Source organism: Antrostomus carolinensis, unplaced genomic scaffold (assembly GCF_000700745.2).
Source record: "Antrostomus carolinensis isolate BGI_N321 unplaced genomic scaffold, ASM70074v2 scaffold2761, whole genome shotgun sequence".
In the NCBI taxonomy this organism is placed as follows: domain Eukaryota; kingdom Metazoa; phylum Chordata; class Aves; order Caprimulgiformes; family Caprimulgidae; genus Antrostomus; species Antrostomus carolinensis.
Window position 1 is genome coordinate 4,134 of NW_010293265.1, and position 20,740 is coordinate 24,873.

Genomic DNA, 20,740 nt, shown 5'->3' on the forward strand with positions numbered 1-20,740 from the left:
GCCTGTTAGGTTGTGTTAAGCACCATTTTCCTCAGTTGTCCCAGCTGACTTGTAGGCTACATCTTCCCTCCTTACCTTCATGTGTACATTTCCTTCCAGTGGAACTGAGAAGAAGGAATACAGAGGTGATTGCACATCCAGGTTTTGCCCCAACGTGCAGTCTGGATGTGGCTGAAATGCAGTGTGGTGATGAATGAGTTTCTTCAGTCCACTGATCGCTTACTCGGTTTCTTTGTGTAGTTCTGCATTTAGGTATTTAAAAAAACCATACAACAACCATACAACAACCTCAAATGGGACTTTAGACTTAGTATTTACTGATCCCAAATTTTATATAAAAATTCATATCCAGGAGTTAGAAAAGCTGTATAGTTTTACTGGCTTCCAAATGTGTAATTTACTGAACTAACAGTCTGCTGCTGCTTGCAATTACTTCAGGTGGAATAGTGGCTGCCTTGTCCTCTAAAGTAGAGGAACTGAGTCATAAATTCTATAAAGATTCGGGTACAAAATGAAACTGGTTACTTGGTTTTCATAGAGAAATGGACAGGGCACACTTCAGACCTCTCTTTGTTTGCTGTGCAGTGTCTCATCAAAACCTGTACTTAAACAAGTGTAAACATAGGACCTTCACGCTTTCCTAATGTTGCACACTGAGTCTTGAGGAACACAGTTTTATCCAGAAATACTTTAGTTGGTGGCTAGGCATTTAAATGCATGTATAAATAAGTGATTGTTGGTATATCAGGCAGAACAGTAAAAATATTTAAAATACTAACCAGAACGAAGCAATAACCATTTAATTGTCTGAAGTGAAGGAGTACTTTTTATTTATCTGATAAAGGCCATTTTCAAATCAGAATTTTCCACTGTCGTTAAGAACCTGTATTGTGTTACTAACATTACTATGTTAAAACCAAAGTATACCAATTATGGGCAAACACCATTCAGTACCTATTTGATTTCTAAATTTTTCCACTTATTTTAATACTACTGCTTTCTTATATAGTGATGTTCTGACTGAATGTTTTGCTACATTCTAATATAGGAAAAGGCTCAGATCTAAAATGAGGATTGTTTGCCAACGTTTGAGAAAATATTATGAGAACTTAAGTTGTATTTTCTTTGAAACAAGTATGTTTACCTATTTTCAGTTAGATACAGTATGTAAATGGTTCAGTAAAAAGTATTCTATTGCCAAACCCAACAGCGAGTCCATGTTCATTATACAATTGGATGTGTTTTTAAAATTCAATTATTAACTTTGATCTGCCTTTAACTTTGTAAAGCGTTTGTTCGTTTTAATATTGGAGTGATTCTGATTCTCCACCTAGTATATCCTCTGTGTGGGCACAGAGGAACCCTAACTTTCCCCCCCCCAAATTGCTGGCATGCTGCTTTTCTTTGATGTCACCGGGTTGACGCAGTGTCCCTCCGCTGGCCTCCACCGTCTGGAAGCTCCTGATGTGGATACTGTCAAAGAGGAGTGGATGCACTGGCAGAACATGCTGCTGCCTGGTTCCTCTGCTTGCTTAGACGCCTACGTAGAGAGCTATAAAAACATATCGAGAGAGCCCTCGCTGCACGTTAAGCCCCGTGCTTTGGCGTACCAAGCCTGCAGGTTTGATATTGCTGCATCACAGCCGGGCAAAGGTTTCAACCAGCCAGCTGAGAATTGTGCCTGGCTGAAATTAATCTTTCTCCTCCTACTTGTAGCCTCCACCATCCACCATAGCAATAGCCCCTGCAGCCCAGCTGACATCAGAGCATGGACAGGACAGATGAGTGGAAACAATTAGAAGCTTTTTAACCTGTTAATTTAACGTTCCCTTTTCAACCTTGTAAAATAAACCAACTTCACCACTGACTGACTTCAGAGGCTGCTGAAGGTTTCAGATATGCATTAAGACATGCTGTGTCCTATGTTTAAAGCTCAACCATCGAAGCTACCCCAGTTCTGATGAGCATTAAAGATAATGGGTGAATGTACCCAGTGTGGGTGAAGCGGCTTCTGACTTTATGGTAGTTTTTCTTGGCTGTCTCTAACCTGTTGAGAGACACAAGTAATTCTGTGCTGTAATGCTGTAAACAAACTATTGAAAGATCGTGCACAAATTCACAAAGGTGTCCTTACCTGGAAAGGTGCTTAAATACCCTTAGACTTTAGCATATTGTTGAATTTAAGTGTTTGTGTAAGAACTGGCTGTTCTGAACTAAGTCAGAGGCATTGTTTGGGGGATTTTTTTTTTCCTCCTTACTCTGAGAGAGCAAAACCCAAGCTTGCAAAATGCGTAACAAGATTTAGAAAGGTCGCTCTATTTTAGATCAGTTATGGGAAGATAACAAACCACCACAGTTATTAGTGCAATGCATGCCTCGGTGGTTTAATATGCTTCATTAATCTGAACAGTGAGCAGTGGTTCCAACTGCAGAGTTTGACAAGATTTTTTGCCGTTAGTGTGCTTATATAGTTTTCTTTTAAAGAGGACGTTAACCAAAATTCAGTTTCTAAAAGCAAGTGTCTTTAGGTAGCAGTGTAGCTTTTAATCAAGAAACAGGAACAAGAGTCGCTGCTAGACTAAAGGGTGTTTTCTTCCCTCCTTTCTGCCACTCCTAATTAATTTTCCTTTTTTCTTTTTTGTTTGAATGCTAGGAGGAGATAGTGATGAGTTGTTCCGCAGCTCTTAGATATTGCCAGAAATTGTTAATAAAACTGGAAGCACGTATGATAATAGGAAGTATGCGTGCATGGAGCTGAGAGAGACAATCGGATGACTTTCAGAATGAGTTTTTGCTTTAGAGATTAGTATTGTTTCTAAACAGTTTCAGTTTCTGGTGCAGGAAGTTATATATATGTATCTGTTAGCAGATAACAAAAGATTGCATTTAAAACCATTTTAAGTATTCCCATCTTAGAATTACAGTAGCCATAAGCATATATGACCATGTATGCTAAACAGTCAGAGGAAATGCAGTAGTAGAGCTGAAAATTCATTACAAAAGCTTTGAGTGCTATCACTGAATCTGGTTGGTTGTTGATTTTGGTTTTTTATTATCCCCCTGTCTTGTAGCCAGCATAACCCCATGGAAATTTCCTAGTAGGGTTTCCTTAGCCCAGCAGAGTGATTCATTTTCAGCTCACTGAGGGGAAAAGAAGCCTTTAGCTTCATCTGCATCTTGTAGCTTTGTGGTAGGTCCTCATCTCCCTGTTTTCCACTTCTATCCCGACACTCCCTGTTGCTGGTAGAACCATTGGTAGAGAAGGTGCTGCCCAGTCAGGCTGTCGCCAGGGCCAGATGGTGTTTCATGATTCAGCTGAAGCTCCTTTCTCCTGGCCCTCGTTGCTAGAGTGAGCTGTATTTATGAAAATGCCCTGTCTGCTGCTTTCCAAGCAAGCTCCTGCAAGCAGATGTTTTAGTTCTCTGTAGATCCTTAGATACTTAAAGAGCAACATTTTCCACACATGCACTAAAATCCATTGAAACTTCATGACCATTTAAATATTTAGAGTATATGGCTTCGTAATGCTTCTAATTTTATCTTCTTAGCTTGCTACAATTATATCAGTAATAAATACTGTTCATGACAGTACCTTACTGCACAGCACAATACAAAAAGTTTAGTACTGCTTTCCAAACAGACATTTTTGCCAGAGATTTACCAATAGTTAATATTGCTCATTTAAATATGTTCTAATAGCACTTAGAACATTTCGTGTTCTATTTCAAACTATAAATGTTTATAATACCAAACTCGTTCTTTGCTAAGGGTGAGTGAATACTACATTCTTTTTGGCAAACCCTGGCTTCCCCAGCTGTCAAAATTTACTGTGATAAACAATTATTAAGTCTTGTTCTACTAAGAGTCTTGTTCTACTAACTGAAGAGAGGCTTCAATTCTGAAAGACTCAAAAACGTGGTTTCCCTCTTCTGGCCTGAAGAAATAGATAAGGCTGATTGCAAATACCAGCTTCTTTTGCTGATAGCTGAGTACTGACCTGTTATTTGCCAGAGGCATCTATGATATTTTGGTAGGCTCACCTGTAAGTAAGCAAATAAAACTACAATAATTGGTGCTTGCCAAAATATCAGCCCGGTAGTGACACTGGTAGTTTCGGGTCACACTGACACTGGATAGCTGAAAGAATTGTAAGGAGAGGGGTGACAGTGTTATTATTCATCTGAAATTTCTTTACTGATTCCTCCTATAATATAGTTGTACTGAGGAGAATTTTATTTTGGTTTAGTAAAATCTTCTGCTGTTACAGCACTGGAAACATCAATGGAACAACACTTTCCAGAGTTTAATTACGAAGCAACTGCATTACAAAATGATTGATTCCCTTTTCAGAAGCAGCAAGTTGCATCCTATGATAATGGGTGTTTATCCTAAGATTGTGGGCTTGCTCTTTGATGTTTGCATCTTCCCAGGAGCATGTGAAACTTGACTGCAGGTTAAACCTCCACTTTTTATTGGAGCTATCTAACTCCTAATAAAGGCAATTGGAATTAAAAAAAAAAAATGCACATCCATTGTTGTATCTTTAGTTTATACCCCTGAATTTGCCTTGGAATTGTAAGATGAATCTCTACCATGTTTACATGTATTGATGCTCTATTTGGAATCACTTTCCTGCTATGAAAACAGTATGATTGATGTCTGTCAGTCACCTAAATCAGTTCAAACATTCTATTTGCATTTTATTCATACACATTCTAAAGCAAAAAGCTACAGGTTTGATTATGGCATTGGAAACACAGCTGCAAAAGAAGAGCATAAAACAAGAAAGTGTATTCCTACATAGTAGCTGATGAAAGGGGTCTGCCTTAGGTGCTCCAATAATCTAGCTCATTTGGGGTTCTGGCTCTGAAGTCTAATGCCTCATGACAGATTTGTATTGGAAATCTATTTTAACCTTTCCCTTGCAGTTGTTAGAAGATGGACTCTCCATATGTTTCCTCATTTGACCTTCCATGTATTTATTTATTCTCTGATTATCTTTTAGGGAAGCCTATTTCAGTCAAGTAGAACTTTCTTGTTGCGTGCAGCTATAATAATCCAGTTTTCCCCTCCCCTCTAAAAATCTTTATTCACGGCAATGAGGCAGCGGAGGCACTGACAGGTATGAGTCTTGTACATTATCTGTGATAACTGAGAAGTTCTGAGAGTACTTGCTTCTTAGGAAAGTGGATCTTCTGTAAACATAACATTGATGTTATCTGAGAATACTATGCAGAACAGCAGAGGTGTCTTGATAACTTTACTAATAGTCCTTAATATATTCCAGGCACTTTTTAACTCATAGATGAAGACTGAATACCTCAATATCTGTATTTTAATAGTGTTTTCTACAAAAGACAAGCCATTACATAATTACACTCTTCAGTGTGACAAGGGTCATCAAGATTTGTCACTTAGTGAAAAATATTGACTTTACTGGATAGCACCTTTCCCTGCAACTCATAGTCTTTCACTGACTTTTTCCTTATTGTGGATATCATATTCTTGTTCTTATCTTCAATCACAAGCTTTTACCCAGCTGTGCTCCCTAAACTCTCCTTCTTAATACTGTTCCAGACTTATTCATTCCATGAATAAACTTTGAGTGGCCTCTTTTATTATTGGTTATACGCTTCTGGTCATGTCTTCTTCTAGACTGTTTCCTGTTCTTAAACTTTCTCTTTATTCCACCATATAATTCACCGCTTTGAACAGAAATTATGTTCTTGTTGCAGGAAATGACATAGACCCGTACCAAAGCCAGTTTCTGGAACTTCGGCAAAGACTATTGTATGCTGAAAAGGAAAATAAAAAAAGATCACATGAACTGAGCAGTGCCCTTGATGAAATTAAACGTATAGTTGCAAAAAGAGTGAACTTGACAACAAATCATACAGGTTTGTATGTATAAGAAGGTACTGTGTTAATGCTTCAGAGGTTTGTGTGTTCATATTTCTTTATTACTGGTGTGGTGAGAAAAATCATTGATTTGGTTATATTAGCATTAGGTAGAAGTTTCAGCTTTAAAAAAAGGCTGTGGAAGTAACCTGTAGCCTCTCTTTAAATAGGATTAGCCAGTAACTAAACAAATGAGAGGGAAAAAAAGGGGACACAATGGGCTGCAGTGGTGTCATAGTGGCCAAGTTGTACATATTTCTAATCGGGTTTCTTACTGTGCTTATCCCTCTCTTGCTGCCAACTACAGAGCACTGAATAAGCTAATTTTACCAGCTTTTACTGTGCCAGTACACCCCGATAAATACTAGGGCTGTGTGTAACCTGGAAGGCAGGGATACGTTCTCAGACATCCCATAATCCTGGTCTCCCTCCTGTCCTGGTGGGGTGACTTTTTGGCCATGAGTGCTCTGCCACCCTGCCACCAGAGCCCAGGCACTGAGGGGCACGTGATGGGTGTGCAGTCTCATCTCAGCAAGGCGCCTGCCTGAACACAGGAGTTGAGAAGCCCCATGAGGTCTTGCTGGCTAGATAACAGCCTAAGAATGTTCCCTCTAGAATTTATTTTTATTTTGCAAGTAGTTTGTTAACAATCTGAAGGAAATGTGAATGCTTGTAAGTGATGCCAGTGAAATGAAAACCTTTGAGGGGGGTTTCTCTGCCTTTATTTTTTTAGAGGGACACCAACATGCATTTAAGTTTACTCTAGTGATCTGGCTTCTTCCCCTTGTTTAATTAAACTTCTTATTTATTTAAAAATATATTAGATCCTTGCCCTACAGACTGTTGTACATCTCTTGTCTGTCTGCACACTGTAGCTGCGTACAATAGATTAGACAGTTTGATTTTGTCTCCTAAAAGAAATGATGCAGTAGTGCATGATCTGCCTTTTGAAAGAGCTACTTCCCTGGGGAGAGAAGGAGAACTAGAAAGGGCATCTCTGCACTGGAGGCATCCCACAACACACTCTGACTTCAAAAAGAGTCTGGATGCTACTGAAAACTGCTTTTTCAAAATCTTTATTTGCATTCAGTACAGTGGGCTGGTATCCAGTTAAAACAGAGAATTAAGCAGGACTTATGCAGGGGAAGAAGGAACAAGGTGCATTCCTTGTGTAATCAGCTTAATTTCTTATCTTGTTCTTCCCTGCCTCCTTTTGTCTGTTTATTCAATATTAATTCAGTGGGACTGTTCAGATCTGTATAAACAAATGCTTGAGTGTTGGCAGGGTTGTGGCCTTACAAGCTTTAGAATAGAGACCATGTTCTCAGCTACCAATAGCCCCACATACTGTGGACAAGGAGTTATTGCCTGATGCACGTAATAGCAGTAGAGGAGAGTGCAAGTTTGCCTTCCCTCTGCTCTTCATTCTTACTGGAGCCAGCTGAATATCAGAGAGTATTAAAGATGTCAATTTGCAGGATTCAAAGCAGAAATTTCTGCAAATCACTGCATAGTTTTATTTTTATTTTTACTTACTCTTCTGCTTCCCATCCCAGCCAAGTTTTATTGTACAACAAAAATGAAAAGATTTGTTGTATGCAATAGAACTCGAGTCCTTTCCCCAACTCTTGATAGGTACTACTTCAAAATAAAAACTGAAAGTCTTTGAAAAGTTATGAAGGAGGTCTAAAAAAAAAAAAGCTTCTGTGCAGCAAAATTCCAGTATATTTAATGGCAAAGCAGAGTGGGAGGAATTGTGGGTCTCTTTCATACATAAATGTCTGGACAGACGTATATGCTTGATTGGTTTTTTTAAAGAACTATTTTCTGTAGAATGGGGAATCTGTCAAGAGAGAGAGATTTTTCTAATTTTCAGTGGGAATGTCTTTTGGAACACAAATATCGATATCAAACAAATACTGCCCATTCAATAAGCCTCTGTCTTCATTGATCTAAGCTGAGTGAATAAAGCTCATGATGATAATTTGTAAGACTTATTTTAAGTAACTTTGAAGGGTGGCAAATTTGGAGAGTTATCTTAGATGCATTTCTTAGGAAAAATAACTTTCCATCTAAGTCAATAAACTTTCTGTTGTTTTGCTAGCTGTGAAACTGAGTTTCCAAGTTTTCTGCAGCTTGGAAAGCTAATAATGTGATTTTGTTGGCTAAAACTAATTGAGATGGTGTTCTGCTATCACAAAGTGCCCTAGCACCAGCCTCCTTTGCACAACTGATAAAATGTCTGGAGGAGGGAGGCACCCAGTGAAGTATGAATTACCTTAGATAAATTCACAGGAGATTTATTTTTCTTTCAGGGCAAAAAGACACACATATTGTAGGTAGCTGGTAGGGTACAGAAAAATTCAGCAACAGAGAATGACAAACAAAATTCTAGTATGAGAGCCATATGCTGCCTGCGTCAGGAAAGCAAGACTTAAGCCTCTAGACAACTGGTAAATAAAGTCTGGGGTGATCCTCAGCTTTGTTTCCAAGCAGTTTTCTTAAATATTAGAAAGACCATTTGCTATTCTTTGTAAATATAGTTGTCATTTTAATGAATCCAAATACCTTCTTAAAAATTGCATGGTGCATAACATTTCTACCCCCATGGGTATCTTACATTAAGCACAATTTTTTTTGCTAGCTTATAATTGATTTTATAATAATTTTAGAATTAAGCTGTTCAAGTTTGTATTAAATTTATTTTAAAGAATTTTTGTCATCACTGGAATATTTAGGATTGTTTATATTAAGGAAGACAAATCAGTAAATCAATGATATCTAGGTTTTATATGGATTATTGAAAAAAAATAAAGGAATTTTTTTTTTTATAATGTCATTCTTGAGTTATTTCAACATGAATAAATATTCTAATTATTTTCATCTTTATTTTAAATTACTAAAGAAAAAAAAATATTCCCTACTTTTCTCTTAACTACTATAGTCTTTTGTTTCTCAGATAGTTCCTAAAGGCCTCGATCTGATTGTCCTTTTTGCCATAGGACTTTTTATAACCTGAGAACTTCTGTTTGAGCCCTGAAAACCACCATGTGTTACATTTTGGGGAAAGCATTTAAGTTTGTTGAGTAATTAAGAAAGTTATTGATCAGAATCTGTTTTTCTTTTAATTAAAAAAATTGCTTGCCAACTGTGCAAAAAACAAACCATTTTTTTTCCCTGCTGCTTTTAAAATAACTGCTTATTGTGTTTTAGGATGTCTCAATCCTGCAACCGTTCAGGCACAGGGAAATGCAGGCAGACTTCCCACGATGTTCAGGCTTGGAACTCTGCACCATCACCTGGGTGGGGAGGAGTTGTACTGGGTGATTCTCAATTTATTACCACAGGACGGTCATATATATGACATTTAATAACTTCTGAGGAATAGTTCTGTTTGAATAACCTTGTGTGTGTTAATCTGCTAATATTCAGTTGAGAAAAACAGTTGAAGTAATAGGCTTCACAGCTGGCTTTTTATTTTATCTGTATATGTGGCTTTGTTTTTTCTTTAAGATGATATGAAGTGGAAAGTGTTAAACCTCACCAGAAAACTCCCCGTGCATCTTACAAACATGTACTACTATCTACCTCACCTTCGAGAATATGAAGATGCCATTTTCCCAAATGTTATTTTTGGGCAACAGAGAACTGGAGGTAGGAAATAAAGTTTGGCTTATATTTTCTATATGTTTATATTTTATATCAAGTTCTAGCAATGAAGCATACTCAAAGTTTGGAAGGAGTTTTCTCCTTAAACTTTATAATGTTGCCAAACTGAATAAATGTTAATGGGGATGGCAAAAGCACTTTTACCACTCCCATCCCAATTTCAAGTCTTCCCCAAAGTATTCTGATAAACCTTTTCAAATATCAACAAAAAATAGTCCTAACTGAAAAGCAAGATTATTTTTGTTCTTAGTCATGGATTCACATGACAAAGATGCATTAGCTGACATTTTTCCCGCCAAATTAGTATGAGTAAGGAAGCCAGGGAGAATGTAAAATTCACGCAGTTTGCTAAAGTTAGAAGCAAATGGAAAGGTGTTGTGATATTTGAAGGATATTAATAAACCTTCAGTGTAACTTTTTCATCCCCATGAGAAATCAGCTGACACCTGCACAAATCATAAGGAATTCCAGTGAACTATAATACAAATTATTAAGTTACATCATCTCCTAATTCTTATGTGATAGGTAGAAAGAACATTCAAAAGCAACAAGCAAACAAGGAACTAGTCAACTATTTTGCTGAGTTTGGTATTTTGTTGAAATTTTTACTTCTCTCTAAGGTGATTTTATATAAAGAAACGTTGGCAGCACTTTCGATTTAACTAAAAAAAATAACTTGGCTGTGCCCATGGGCTGGTGGTTCTACTGAAGTAGTGCTGTGGTTCTCACTGGAGTGAGATCTATGAGCCCATAGATCAGTGTGAGCACGCAAAAGACCACAGGTAGTCAGCAAAATGATTTGCAAAAAAAAAACAACCTCAGAAAACCAGATACATTCACAGGCAAGCAAGCAAAAAAAAAAAGGAAGAAAAGTAATAAAAGAATGCAAGAATACTGCATTTGCCATGTGTTTAATTTTCATTTATTTGTACATGAAAATCACAATAGCAAGACCAAGCTTTAACAAGTATGGGTTGACCTTCAGCCTGTAAAACCAAACAAAACCCCAGTGGTTTAGCAGGTTGTGTGCTGGAAAGGAGTGGTGGAACTTTGTCATTTTTGAGCTGATGCTGGCACAAATGATGAAGTCTGGAGTAAGTCACTAACTGGATCTACTCCTTTCCTTCAAAATTTCTTGTTTCCTTACCAGCCTCATGAGGTTTTAGTGAATAGGAATCGTCTTCAAGGACTAAGAATTCTACAGGTTTGCTGAGCCATATTAAGTCACTGGCTTCAGCAGTGCCCTCACCAATGAAAAAAAGAGGTCCTGCTTACAATTTAATGATGTAATATAGCACAGGTTTGCTACTAGTGGAGTCTTTGCCAGAGACAATTTCAGTTCCTTTCCTGTTAATAACAGTAACAATGTTTAAGTTCCATTCATCTTACTATTGATTATGTCAAAGCCATGGATTCATATCATTTAAACTACTCAGAAAGATTTTTTGAGGTTTTGATTTTTGTATTCCTTTCAGAGATACACAGTATTCACCTCCTGTGACACCATGATCAGTAAAGCAGTGTTGGTTTAACTCTTACTATTCAGATCTCCATCTCCATACCAAGAGTTAGCACTTATTTTGCAATACCCACTTTTGAAACTCAATAGCAGATACCTATGTGTTTGCCAGAGGAAGTATTATCTCCAAGTTCTCAAATGTTGACAGTCTACACAGTATAGACGTGGTTCTTTATAACACAGACACAGGTGTCTCTAACCTAAACTTAGCTGGAGATATCTCTCCTTCCAGGTAGTAAAGTAGATGCTGCCACAGTGCTCTAGGAATATTAACTGTCACCAAGTCTCATGGTCACATCAAATCAAAATTAAAATTTAATTTCAGTTTCCTTTTACCTGACTTGCATAGTTACGTGGCTTGTGGACTTCTCTCTTTGCAGTCTCACTGGTGATGGGTATTCCTACTGTGAAAAGGGAAAAACAACATTATCTGATTAATACACTGAATTCCCTACTGTATGAACTTTCTGAAGAGCAAAAGAATGACTGCGTAATAATTGTCTTTGTAGCAGAGGTGAGTTTACATGGAAAGGTGCTGTGTGCCGATAGAAAGACAGTATGGAGATTTATGTCTTAGTGTAAAAGTGTAGGAGAAGCTCCAAAATACTGTTAGCTAGGTCTTTGGGAGGGATTTCTTCAGGGCTGGAGGAGATAGTGAGCAGTTAGTGCCTCAGTGTTCGTATGTGGAAAAAACCCTGTAACTCAGGTGACTGAAGGGTAAAAACTCATACTATGTTTACAAATATAGTTGTTGCAGTCAGATTTTCAAATAAAACTATATGAACTCATTATTAATCTCTGAAAGTAAAGTATTCTGCTTGAAGAATGAAATGTAAATCCTCCACAGAAAAGCTCCATAGAATTCAAAAAAAGTAAACAGTCTAACAAAAGTTCAGATTATTTATCTGCTGCTTTGATATCACATATCTTGCAAAGAACCTTGACATGCTGGAGCTTTGCCATCTGCATGTGTATTGGCATTTCTTGTGAAAAAGAAAACTGTTCATAGACTTGAATGGTTCCGTGTTTGGAAGAGTAACAGTGCTCAAGGTAAAATATTAAGGGTAAATTAATTCTTTCTTATTCCAAAATGTCTTGATCACATTGGGAAAAAAGCTACAGAAGGGAATTAGCTAGTGATAGTTACTTGCAGGTTAAAAAACCATGCAATTATTGAGACTTCATATTTATTCTTCATATTTCTTTGTCCTTCTATAAAAAACATTTCATACATGTATTCAATAACAGTTAAAGTTTGTTTTTTTGAGTTCAGTCATCACAAAGCTGCTCTAACACTGTCAAACAGAAGACAGTTCACTTCATTAAGCTAGGTCATGACTTCCACGTCACTGTGTGGATCACAACAGTAAGTCGATAGGCCAGATTTTACTGACCGTAGTTCCTCTTCAACATGATTTTCAGGAGCTGAACTTATTTTACACTTGCTATTTCCCAGTGAAGAGCCCTGGCAAGGATGAGCTTTGCCTAGCTGCCATTCAAATAAAACTTCTAGTACAGGGCTTCAGAGAGTTCTTTGAGTTTTTAAGAGTTAACTACTGAATAGGACAGTTTCCCACTGTGGACAGTTCTAACGTGGCACCTTTAACAAACAGTAGCTTTGGTTGTAGTTCAGTCAATTTAGGATTAAACTGCAGTCGTAAGAATCAGTCTCTCCCCTTTCTTTCTCCCGTCCCCAAAGTCACATTCTTGCAGCTTTCATTTTTCAGCCATGCAGTAAATTAGAGCAGGTTGATCTCACTGATATGAGAGGTGATAAGAACATTTAATTATGAGAAGGGGGCAGGTGTGTTCACTGATAATGAATCCACACCTTCCTTTTTCCCAGAAAGATTCAGAAGATCAAGTTAAATGTTTACCTCATGGGCTAAGTTAGAGTAACTTACTGACTGAAAGTGAGTTTCAAAGTTGTTGGTGTTTTTTTCTTATCACAGTGCTTTACTTATCACAATGCGTATTTTTACTTATTACATATTTAATATATACTGGTAACAATTTGTGTATTTTTTAATAAATCTGAACTTTAAGACAGGTATTGCTTTCAAAATACATAAAACTTAGCAGTATTTAATATGTTTTCCACACTAAAACTGTTATTTTTATGAAGCAGCAGCAATGAATAAGTACATCCTCAAAATTTTCAGTCTAAGTTTGTTATATTAGGAAGAAATTCTGTGTAGAAAATTTAAATATCACTAGCTTAAGAAAATTTTGCTTAGGTGACTTTTCTCAACAGCCTCAGGCCTCTTTCATGATTTTTGGATTAACCTGAAATGGCCCTTTTTACTGACACTTATATGACTGTGCTTTTCTGGGATAAATGAAAGCTGTAGAAGAGAATTTAATGCAGAAAATGGCTTGGCCTCCTACAGAAGCAGTGAAAGAATAAAATGCAGAAACCATACCTGGAGATAGTTCAGTTCTATGTTCAATTACATTGAAAGTTCAGTTGGCTTGAAAACCCCGTACTGTCCTTTGGTACAAATGCTGCTATAAGGTAATTCCTTTTGTTTGGAATGAAAAGAATTGGAGAATAAAAAATACTTTTTTGCATGTAAATGTCCCCTACAAAATTTTGCTTAATACAAAAATGGGTGACTTGAAATGATCCTCCCCCCGCTTCTTTTCTTTAGGTGAATGCAGAATATGTTAACAGTGTTGCAGAAAGTGTTAAAACCAGGTAAGTCCCCTAGAGTGTAACACTGAACAGCTAGTAAACACATTTTGAGCTTTTATGGAAAGAATTGGAGCATTTCAGCAATAAAGTAAAACTCTACTGTACTGAAGTGGAACTGCTAAGAAATGAGGCAAAGGTGCACTCTTAATATGTGTATCATAACACATGTGAAATTCACAACAGAAGGATGTATATCAGTTTATTTTCCTTTTCTTATTTCATAAATATGCTTTAACTAATTAGACAAGGTTTCAGCTTAAGCCTCTGATAAATATTTACTTGAACCTCAGTCTTTTACCCATGAAATTAATGATGCAATTCAAGGTATGTGAGGTGACATATAATAGATCCCCACTGACTTCACAGCCCTGCAATGTATTCTGATGCCTGTCATGTCTTTATTTCTTCATTCACCTCTTTTTCGTTAAGGCAATGGACTTTGGACAGCAATGGGATTATATTTATCATGTTAAATACTATTATGTGATGGGTAACATGAGATGGGTATCTTTGCAGTGCCAAATTAACATAAGAGCTATCAAATGAAGGCTTGGTTCCCACTGCAGTTTTTCTCATTTTTACCATTCTTTCCCATAAACATTTACAGCATCACGTGCATGTTGAAAACCTTAGAACAGCTTGAGAGAAAAAAATACTAAATTAAAATGTTTGGGGAAAAAAATTACGCTCATTAGTAGATTCATTTTGTCAGCAGCTTTCTAAGAAATGGTACAGCATAGTGAACAGTCATAAAACAGATAAGGCTAAAGGCCCTGAAGCACAGCTGACTGAAAGAAGCAAGAGATGAAGTTTGCATTGTGCTGCAGTACTGGTGTTGCTGGTTTCTTTGATGCGCAAGCTCATTTGTTAACTGGTTACTCTGACAGAACTCTACTTTGGCCAGTGTTTGAAGTGAAGCAGCCTTTCCCCTCTCTCTTTCTTTAAAATGACTACAAGAGTGCTCTCAAGCTTTTATCAATGTTTTATTAGAATTATAGAATCATTTAGGTTGGAAAAGACCCTTAGGATCATCAAGTCCACCATAAACCCAACACTGCCAAGTCCACCACTAAACCGTGTCCCTATGCACCTCATCTACACATCTTTTAAATATCTTCAGGGATGGTGACTCAAGCACTTCCCTGGGCAGCCTGTTCCAGTACGTGACAACCCTTTTAGTGAAGAACTTTTTCCTGATACCCAATCTAAACCTCCCCTGGTGCAACTTGAGGCCATTTCCTCTCATCCTATCACTTGTTACTTGGAAAAAGAGATGGACACTCACCCAAAACAAAAAAAATTGAACAAGATGCCTGGAGATGTTGCCCTTTGCCTTCACTTTTGAGGCTTTTCTGCACGTCCTGCTCCTCTCAAGGGTTTTCCAGACTGTATTTAGGGTGCAGGTTTCCCCCAGAAGGCTCCCCAGGCTGAGCCTGCTGGCTAAGTAATAGCAATAGCTTCCTGCCTCCAGCGGGTTTATCTCAGCTGGGAGTAGTGCAGCTAGGACAAGGTGAAGAGGCAGTCCTCCTCAGCACTGTTGAGCACCACCAAGGTACAATACATACAGCAACTTAAGCACTTAGATAATTTTTATGATTTCTTTATGGTTTGTTTGGTTTTTTTAATTACTACAGGGTAGATGTCAGTGTTACCAAGTAAGACTGAGATCCTTTTTCATAAGCATGCTTGTACCGTGATGTGCTTAATTTTTAATGTTAGCTTTTTTGCATTAATTACAGGAAATGAGGAGCTCAGTTCTGAAAACTCCTTATTTCAGTGATCCTATACCTATTAAAAACCAAAGGATTTTTTTTTTTTAACATATTCTGGAGGAAGGGGGAGATTTGACTTCCAGGTTTGGTTGACAAAGGTGAATCACCTTTTTTCAATGACTTTTTAAATGGAAAATGTAATCCTTGGAGCAGAGACTAGACCCAGACTCCCCATACCAAACCCCTACTCCAGGACAGTATAATTTTGACTAGAGTGTAGAATTAGAGTTAGAGCAAGTGTAAGGAAGCTAGGAGCTCTCATGCAAGGGAGGGCAGTTGTGTGTAGTTCTAGATAGTGGTTTTGGTTGTGAATTGTCTATAGATGCAGGAGGGGCAGGATTTCTGAGACACGCTTCTCTTCAGTGTTAGTTCTGAGACTTTGATGAGTTACTGTCCTGGCTGTTCTGATGGTTGTCAAAGACCCCTTCTTGGTTTGTGATTTACAATCTATGTGACTTAGTTCATTTGCTAGAGTTGTGAATTCCACTTCTGGAGGAGCAGACTTAGCTCTGGGGAGCTGCTGTCCGTGGTTGCCCTCAAAAGTCTTTTTGAGGAATGGGATCCCACTAAGCTTCTCTCCACAGCTTCCCCAGAGAAATCCAGTCTGGAGTCCTAGAGGTTATTTCTCCTCCTGCTTCTTATTATCCAGATCTTTCCAACCTGAAGAAAACATTTGGGGATTCGGAGGACAGAGTAAGGTAAGATAGCTGTATGAAACCTAAGAACTTTTGCAAAAGAGTATAAAATGGAAAATTCTGCAATAGTCAGCATTGTTTGAGCTGATAATATTTTTGTATTTCAGAGCTAATGGACCTCAAGTGTACTTAAAAAAAAAAAAAATATTGCACAAAGGGATCTTGAGGAAAGCTATACTACACAGCAGCTTCAGAGTGGGAGCCAAGGCTTCTCCTTTCGGTCTTGACTCTAGGCATCTCACAGTTTTTAAACTAGATGGATAATGCCAGGAGGTGGTAGTCTGGATGGTCGGGTCATAAAGGAAGAAATAGGAAAATGTTTTATGGGACAGATAAGGGAGAGGCTCTGTGAACACACAAAAGAAACCCCTGTGGCCTCCTAGCTAACTAGTAACAACTACTGTGGGTTTAATTAATGACCTAATTTTTGATGATCATATACTTTTTTATACTACTGTTAATAATATATCCTAGCTGGTGATTTCATTCACTCATGTGCCCCAAATTCACTGAGACAGAGATTATAAACTTAAAAAATTGATTTTTTTTTTTTTTTATCAAAAGTCATTTTCTTTTGATCCACAATAATTAATTGATCAGAAGCTACCCCAACAATGCACCAAGAGAGCTGCAATATTGAGAGTTTAGGCTGGAGGAAATCAGTGAGTGTATGTATGCATATATATTGAGTTTATAGATAAATCTTATCTCTTTCAGAGCATAAACATATTTACATACTTAAGTTTCAGATATTATTAGATTTGAATTTGATACACTTTTATGTTAATTAAATACTGATAAATTACTCTCTAGTCTTTTAGCATTGATTATCAAACATCAGCTTCAACCTCTGGTAAAATGAGAGACAACTTCATACAGAAAAATCTGTGTTTACATTTAAAATGAAGTTTATCACCTTGCTTCTCTGCTGTTCATGAGTAAAAGCACTTAATTTTTGATCTTTAAATAATCGATGTGTGTTGATCTCTACTGTTCATAATGTAATGAGTAGAATCTTTAAGTCATTTGACATGAATTGAATATACTTGTTAGATATTTTGTTTCAGGCTGCATTGATACACATACAATTTTTTTGCTTAGTTAATGTTAAATTTTATAAGAAGGTCAAATACAAATTACAAATGTTTATATTGATTACAGAGGAATTTTTATTCACTTAACAATGAGTTAGAATACTCAACCTTACAATTTTACTGTAGAGAAAAAACTGCAGAGGACTAGAAACGCTTTTGTTATAGAAATAACTCTTGCAACCCCCCAAAAAAGCTTATCAGAATTTGCTGCTTATGTTTAGGTGGAGAACGAAACAGAATTTGGATTATAGCTTTTTAATGCTATATGCTCAACCTAAGGGAATGCTTTATTTACAGGTATGTTAATATTATCATTAAGTAGCTACAATACATCTGATTATTAGCTTTGGCAATTTTGATTTGTTTCAAAAGCCTCAGTAGAAACAGCAAGCTATTGTCATTTTCTATGCATTTTGCCCATGCTCTTTACAAGCATCCGCATATTTCTGCCTTTATATACATCTTGCACCCAATATATCCATTTCATCATGGATTTGATGAAATCCATCTGTAGTTTCCAGTCATTTGTGAGGCTGAATAACAAGGTAACTGAAGCATGAAACCCTTACTTGATTAGGTTAAGAAAGTCAGAGTTTAATGTGTTTTCACTTGGTGCAGCAAGACAGAGTAGTGGTGGTAGGTTCAGGTTACAGCCCAGATCACAATGAACCAAAAAACCCTCGTAGGACTTCTCTGGATAGGGAAACATACCAGTATAGGGACACTGGAGACAAGGATATACTGCAAGTTGATACAGATCCTAAATTCTCCAGAAGATTTAGAGTGTTGCAGTTAAAGAAGATCCTCATGCATTCAGGCTTAGGTTTAGCCATCATTCTAGATTTGTGCTAATTTGCACTCCATAAAGATGATAATCGGCACCAGAGATTCCAAAATTTATCATGACTGTTCAATAATGAAACAGATCCATAAAATTTTACGTAGCTTGTGAATGTCAACATTTTTAAAGAAAGCATTTTGCTTAGTTCTTAGTTTTCCTGGGTCTTCTGCTCGAACGGGCCTCAGACTCTGTAAGTACATCACAAGATTCCCAGAAGCAGAAGAGAAGTCCACAAAAGCAGGCATCTCGTGCAGTTCCTGGCAGCATTTAACACAAATGCATTTGAGCTGGGCTACTCAAGAGTCTATGCTCCACTCACATATTTGGTATAGGCACTCAGAAGACAAGTGGACAAAGACAAGAGTCGTCTACTGAACACTTTAGGTTTACTGGAAAGTGAGTTCTTTTCCCATGACTTTCATGCATTTTTAAGAACGCTACCCAAGTGCATTAGAGTACTGGGACATGGGAAACATGTTGAAGGGAAATGTTAAGCATGCTGCCAGACACTTAATGTTCCTTTCTATTATAAAGTTCTCCAAGCATTCATGTTTGCATGGAAATGACTTGCTTATGTATTTGTATTTTTTAAGAAATTTGAGAATATGTCTTTTCTTATCTGGGACATCATATGAGGACTGAACTGTGTTATTCAGAGCAAAGCCTGGATTGTGATGGTCTGGTGATAGTGATGTCTGTATTCAGAATTTTCTTAGAAAGAAACTATGCTTTCCTCATACCCTTGTCTAGTATATCCACTTCTTCGTTTGTGTGTCCAGCCTGCAGCTGCTTCTTTAATACATATGCTGGTCTGCCCAGGAAAATTCTCCATAGAATACAGCTGAAAAGAAGGAAGACATGCTGCCATAAAGATAGTTATCATCTATTTCTGTTTGGAAGCCTTATCCTAACGGAAAGCAAATAACCTAGAAACTCCTTTCCTCAGCCTGGTACAAAGATTTACTTCAGTAATCTTAGGGAAATTGATTAGATTTTATTTACTGTTTTGTCAGAAATAGTATCATTTGGGTGTCTGATATTAACTTCAGAATTTTGAAAGAAGATAAGCATGCAGATGATGCCTACAGAACAGTTGATGTCAGGAGTCAGGCAAGGTCTTTGCTGAATAAACATGTAAACACTGATTCTGGGATACTGCTGAATCAGGATTTCAGCAAATAGCTTTGTGAAGTCCATTGAAGCTAATGGGGTTACACTGTAGGTGAATCTTACCTACTGATCAAACATAATCTTTGAAAAAAGATAATAAATCCCATCAGTCATCCCTTCTCTTCTGCTTGAAGCATTTTCTACTTTGCCTGTCTTTTCCTTTTTTTTTTTTTTCTTGACTCAGCTACCGCTTCTTTCAGGCTTTTTTTTATGAAGTTTTCTTAATCAATAAAAAAACCTGACAGAACTTTGAAATACCTGTTTCCACTTTCACTAGACTTCCTGGAATCCACCAGACCCCCTTGAGACACTTCTAATAACGTCAGAGACAAGATAATGGGATTGTAACATAACCATAAAAGCAGGCATTTGAATCCCAACCTAGTAGTGGGGAGATGCATTTGTTCTTTGTGTCTTTATAGACTTAGTTCATTCTGGAGTGATTAAACATTTCAAATCTGGAAGTATCTTTGAGAAACTCAGCAGTTTTTGGGAAGTGTTTTCTATGAGCACTCAAGTGAACAAAAAATAAAATATTAAATAAATCTTTTAGTATCTCCAGTTAAAATCTGTTATAAACTTCAAACTTAGTTAACTGAACTACTGCTATGCTTTTTTTCCCCTCATGAGTTTTTGCCTTGTAGAGGCTGGGGAAGCTTTGTGTATTTATAATAACATATATGTATATACTGGTAATATATATATTGCCAGCTCCACTTATCTGTACACCATTATTATAATTTCTCTAATGTGTTTCTGTAATGGCTTAAGGGCCTGAGCAATAGCTCAGTGTAGTCATTAGGAGTCTCTCTATGATTTTTTTTTTTCCCTTCCCCACACTAGACTCTAGGTCAAGCCTATTATTTTATAGAGTTCTTAAAAGGAGTAACTTTCATGAAATTGCATTTTTAGCTGAAATTTTCTTCATGCTTGTAATAAAAAAAAAAAAAAATCTTTATGGAATGAACTATTGGAGGTTTGTTTTCTATGGAAAATGAGGGAATAAGATTTTTCAGCTTAACAATAGTCACAAATTTGTTGGACAGTGATTCAAAATATAAAAATACACTAACAGACTTTAGAAAGGAAGATACGTTCCTGTCCGATGCCTGCACTTCCATTGTATGCTACCACTTTTTGCTTTTTAATTTTTACTCCTCTTAGATAACACACATAAGAAATACGAAAGGAAACCCATTTGTTGTCAATCATTTAGGAAGTTTACATAGCCTTGCTATTGTGCGCGTGTCTTTTTTTCATCGCAGAGTACTGATGAGTGAAGAGAAATTAGCTATGATCATATGTTCTGCTGGCCTTCTCGTGGCAGTAGGGCAAATGGAGTAGGCAGTTCACAGCTTCCTGATCCAGCTGTGTACAGCTACTGCAT

The 20,740-nt window shown here is 37.1% G+C and overlaps 1 protein-coding gene across 1 annotated transcript in view; it reads left to right on the forward strand.

Moving 5' to 3' along the window:
• Positions 1-1,391: 1,391 nt before the first annotated feature.
• The window catches only part of LOC104519462 (alpha-1,3-mannosyl-glycoprotein 4-beta-N-acetylglucosaminyltransferase B), a 32,122-nt gene continuing 12,773 nt past the window's right edge, over positions 1,392-20,740 (forward strand). Inside the window, exons 1-7 of the mRNA XM_010177190.1 lie at positions 1,392-1,653; positions 5,736-5,897; positions 9,412-9,552; positions 11,467-11,600; positions 13,738-13,784; positions 16,138-16,251; positions 17,564-17,639. Of these exons, the coding sequence (XP_010175492.1) occupies positions 1,392-1,653; positions 5,736-5,897; positions 9,412-9,552; positions 11,467-11,600; positions 13,738-13,784; positions 16,138-16,251; positions 17,564-17,639 (936 nt within the window). The remainder of the gene's footprint in view (positions 1,654-5,735; positions 5,898-9,411; positions 9,553-11,466; positions 11,601-13,737; positions 13,785-16,137; positions 16,252-17,563; positions 17,640-20,740) is intronic.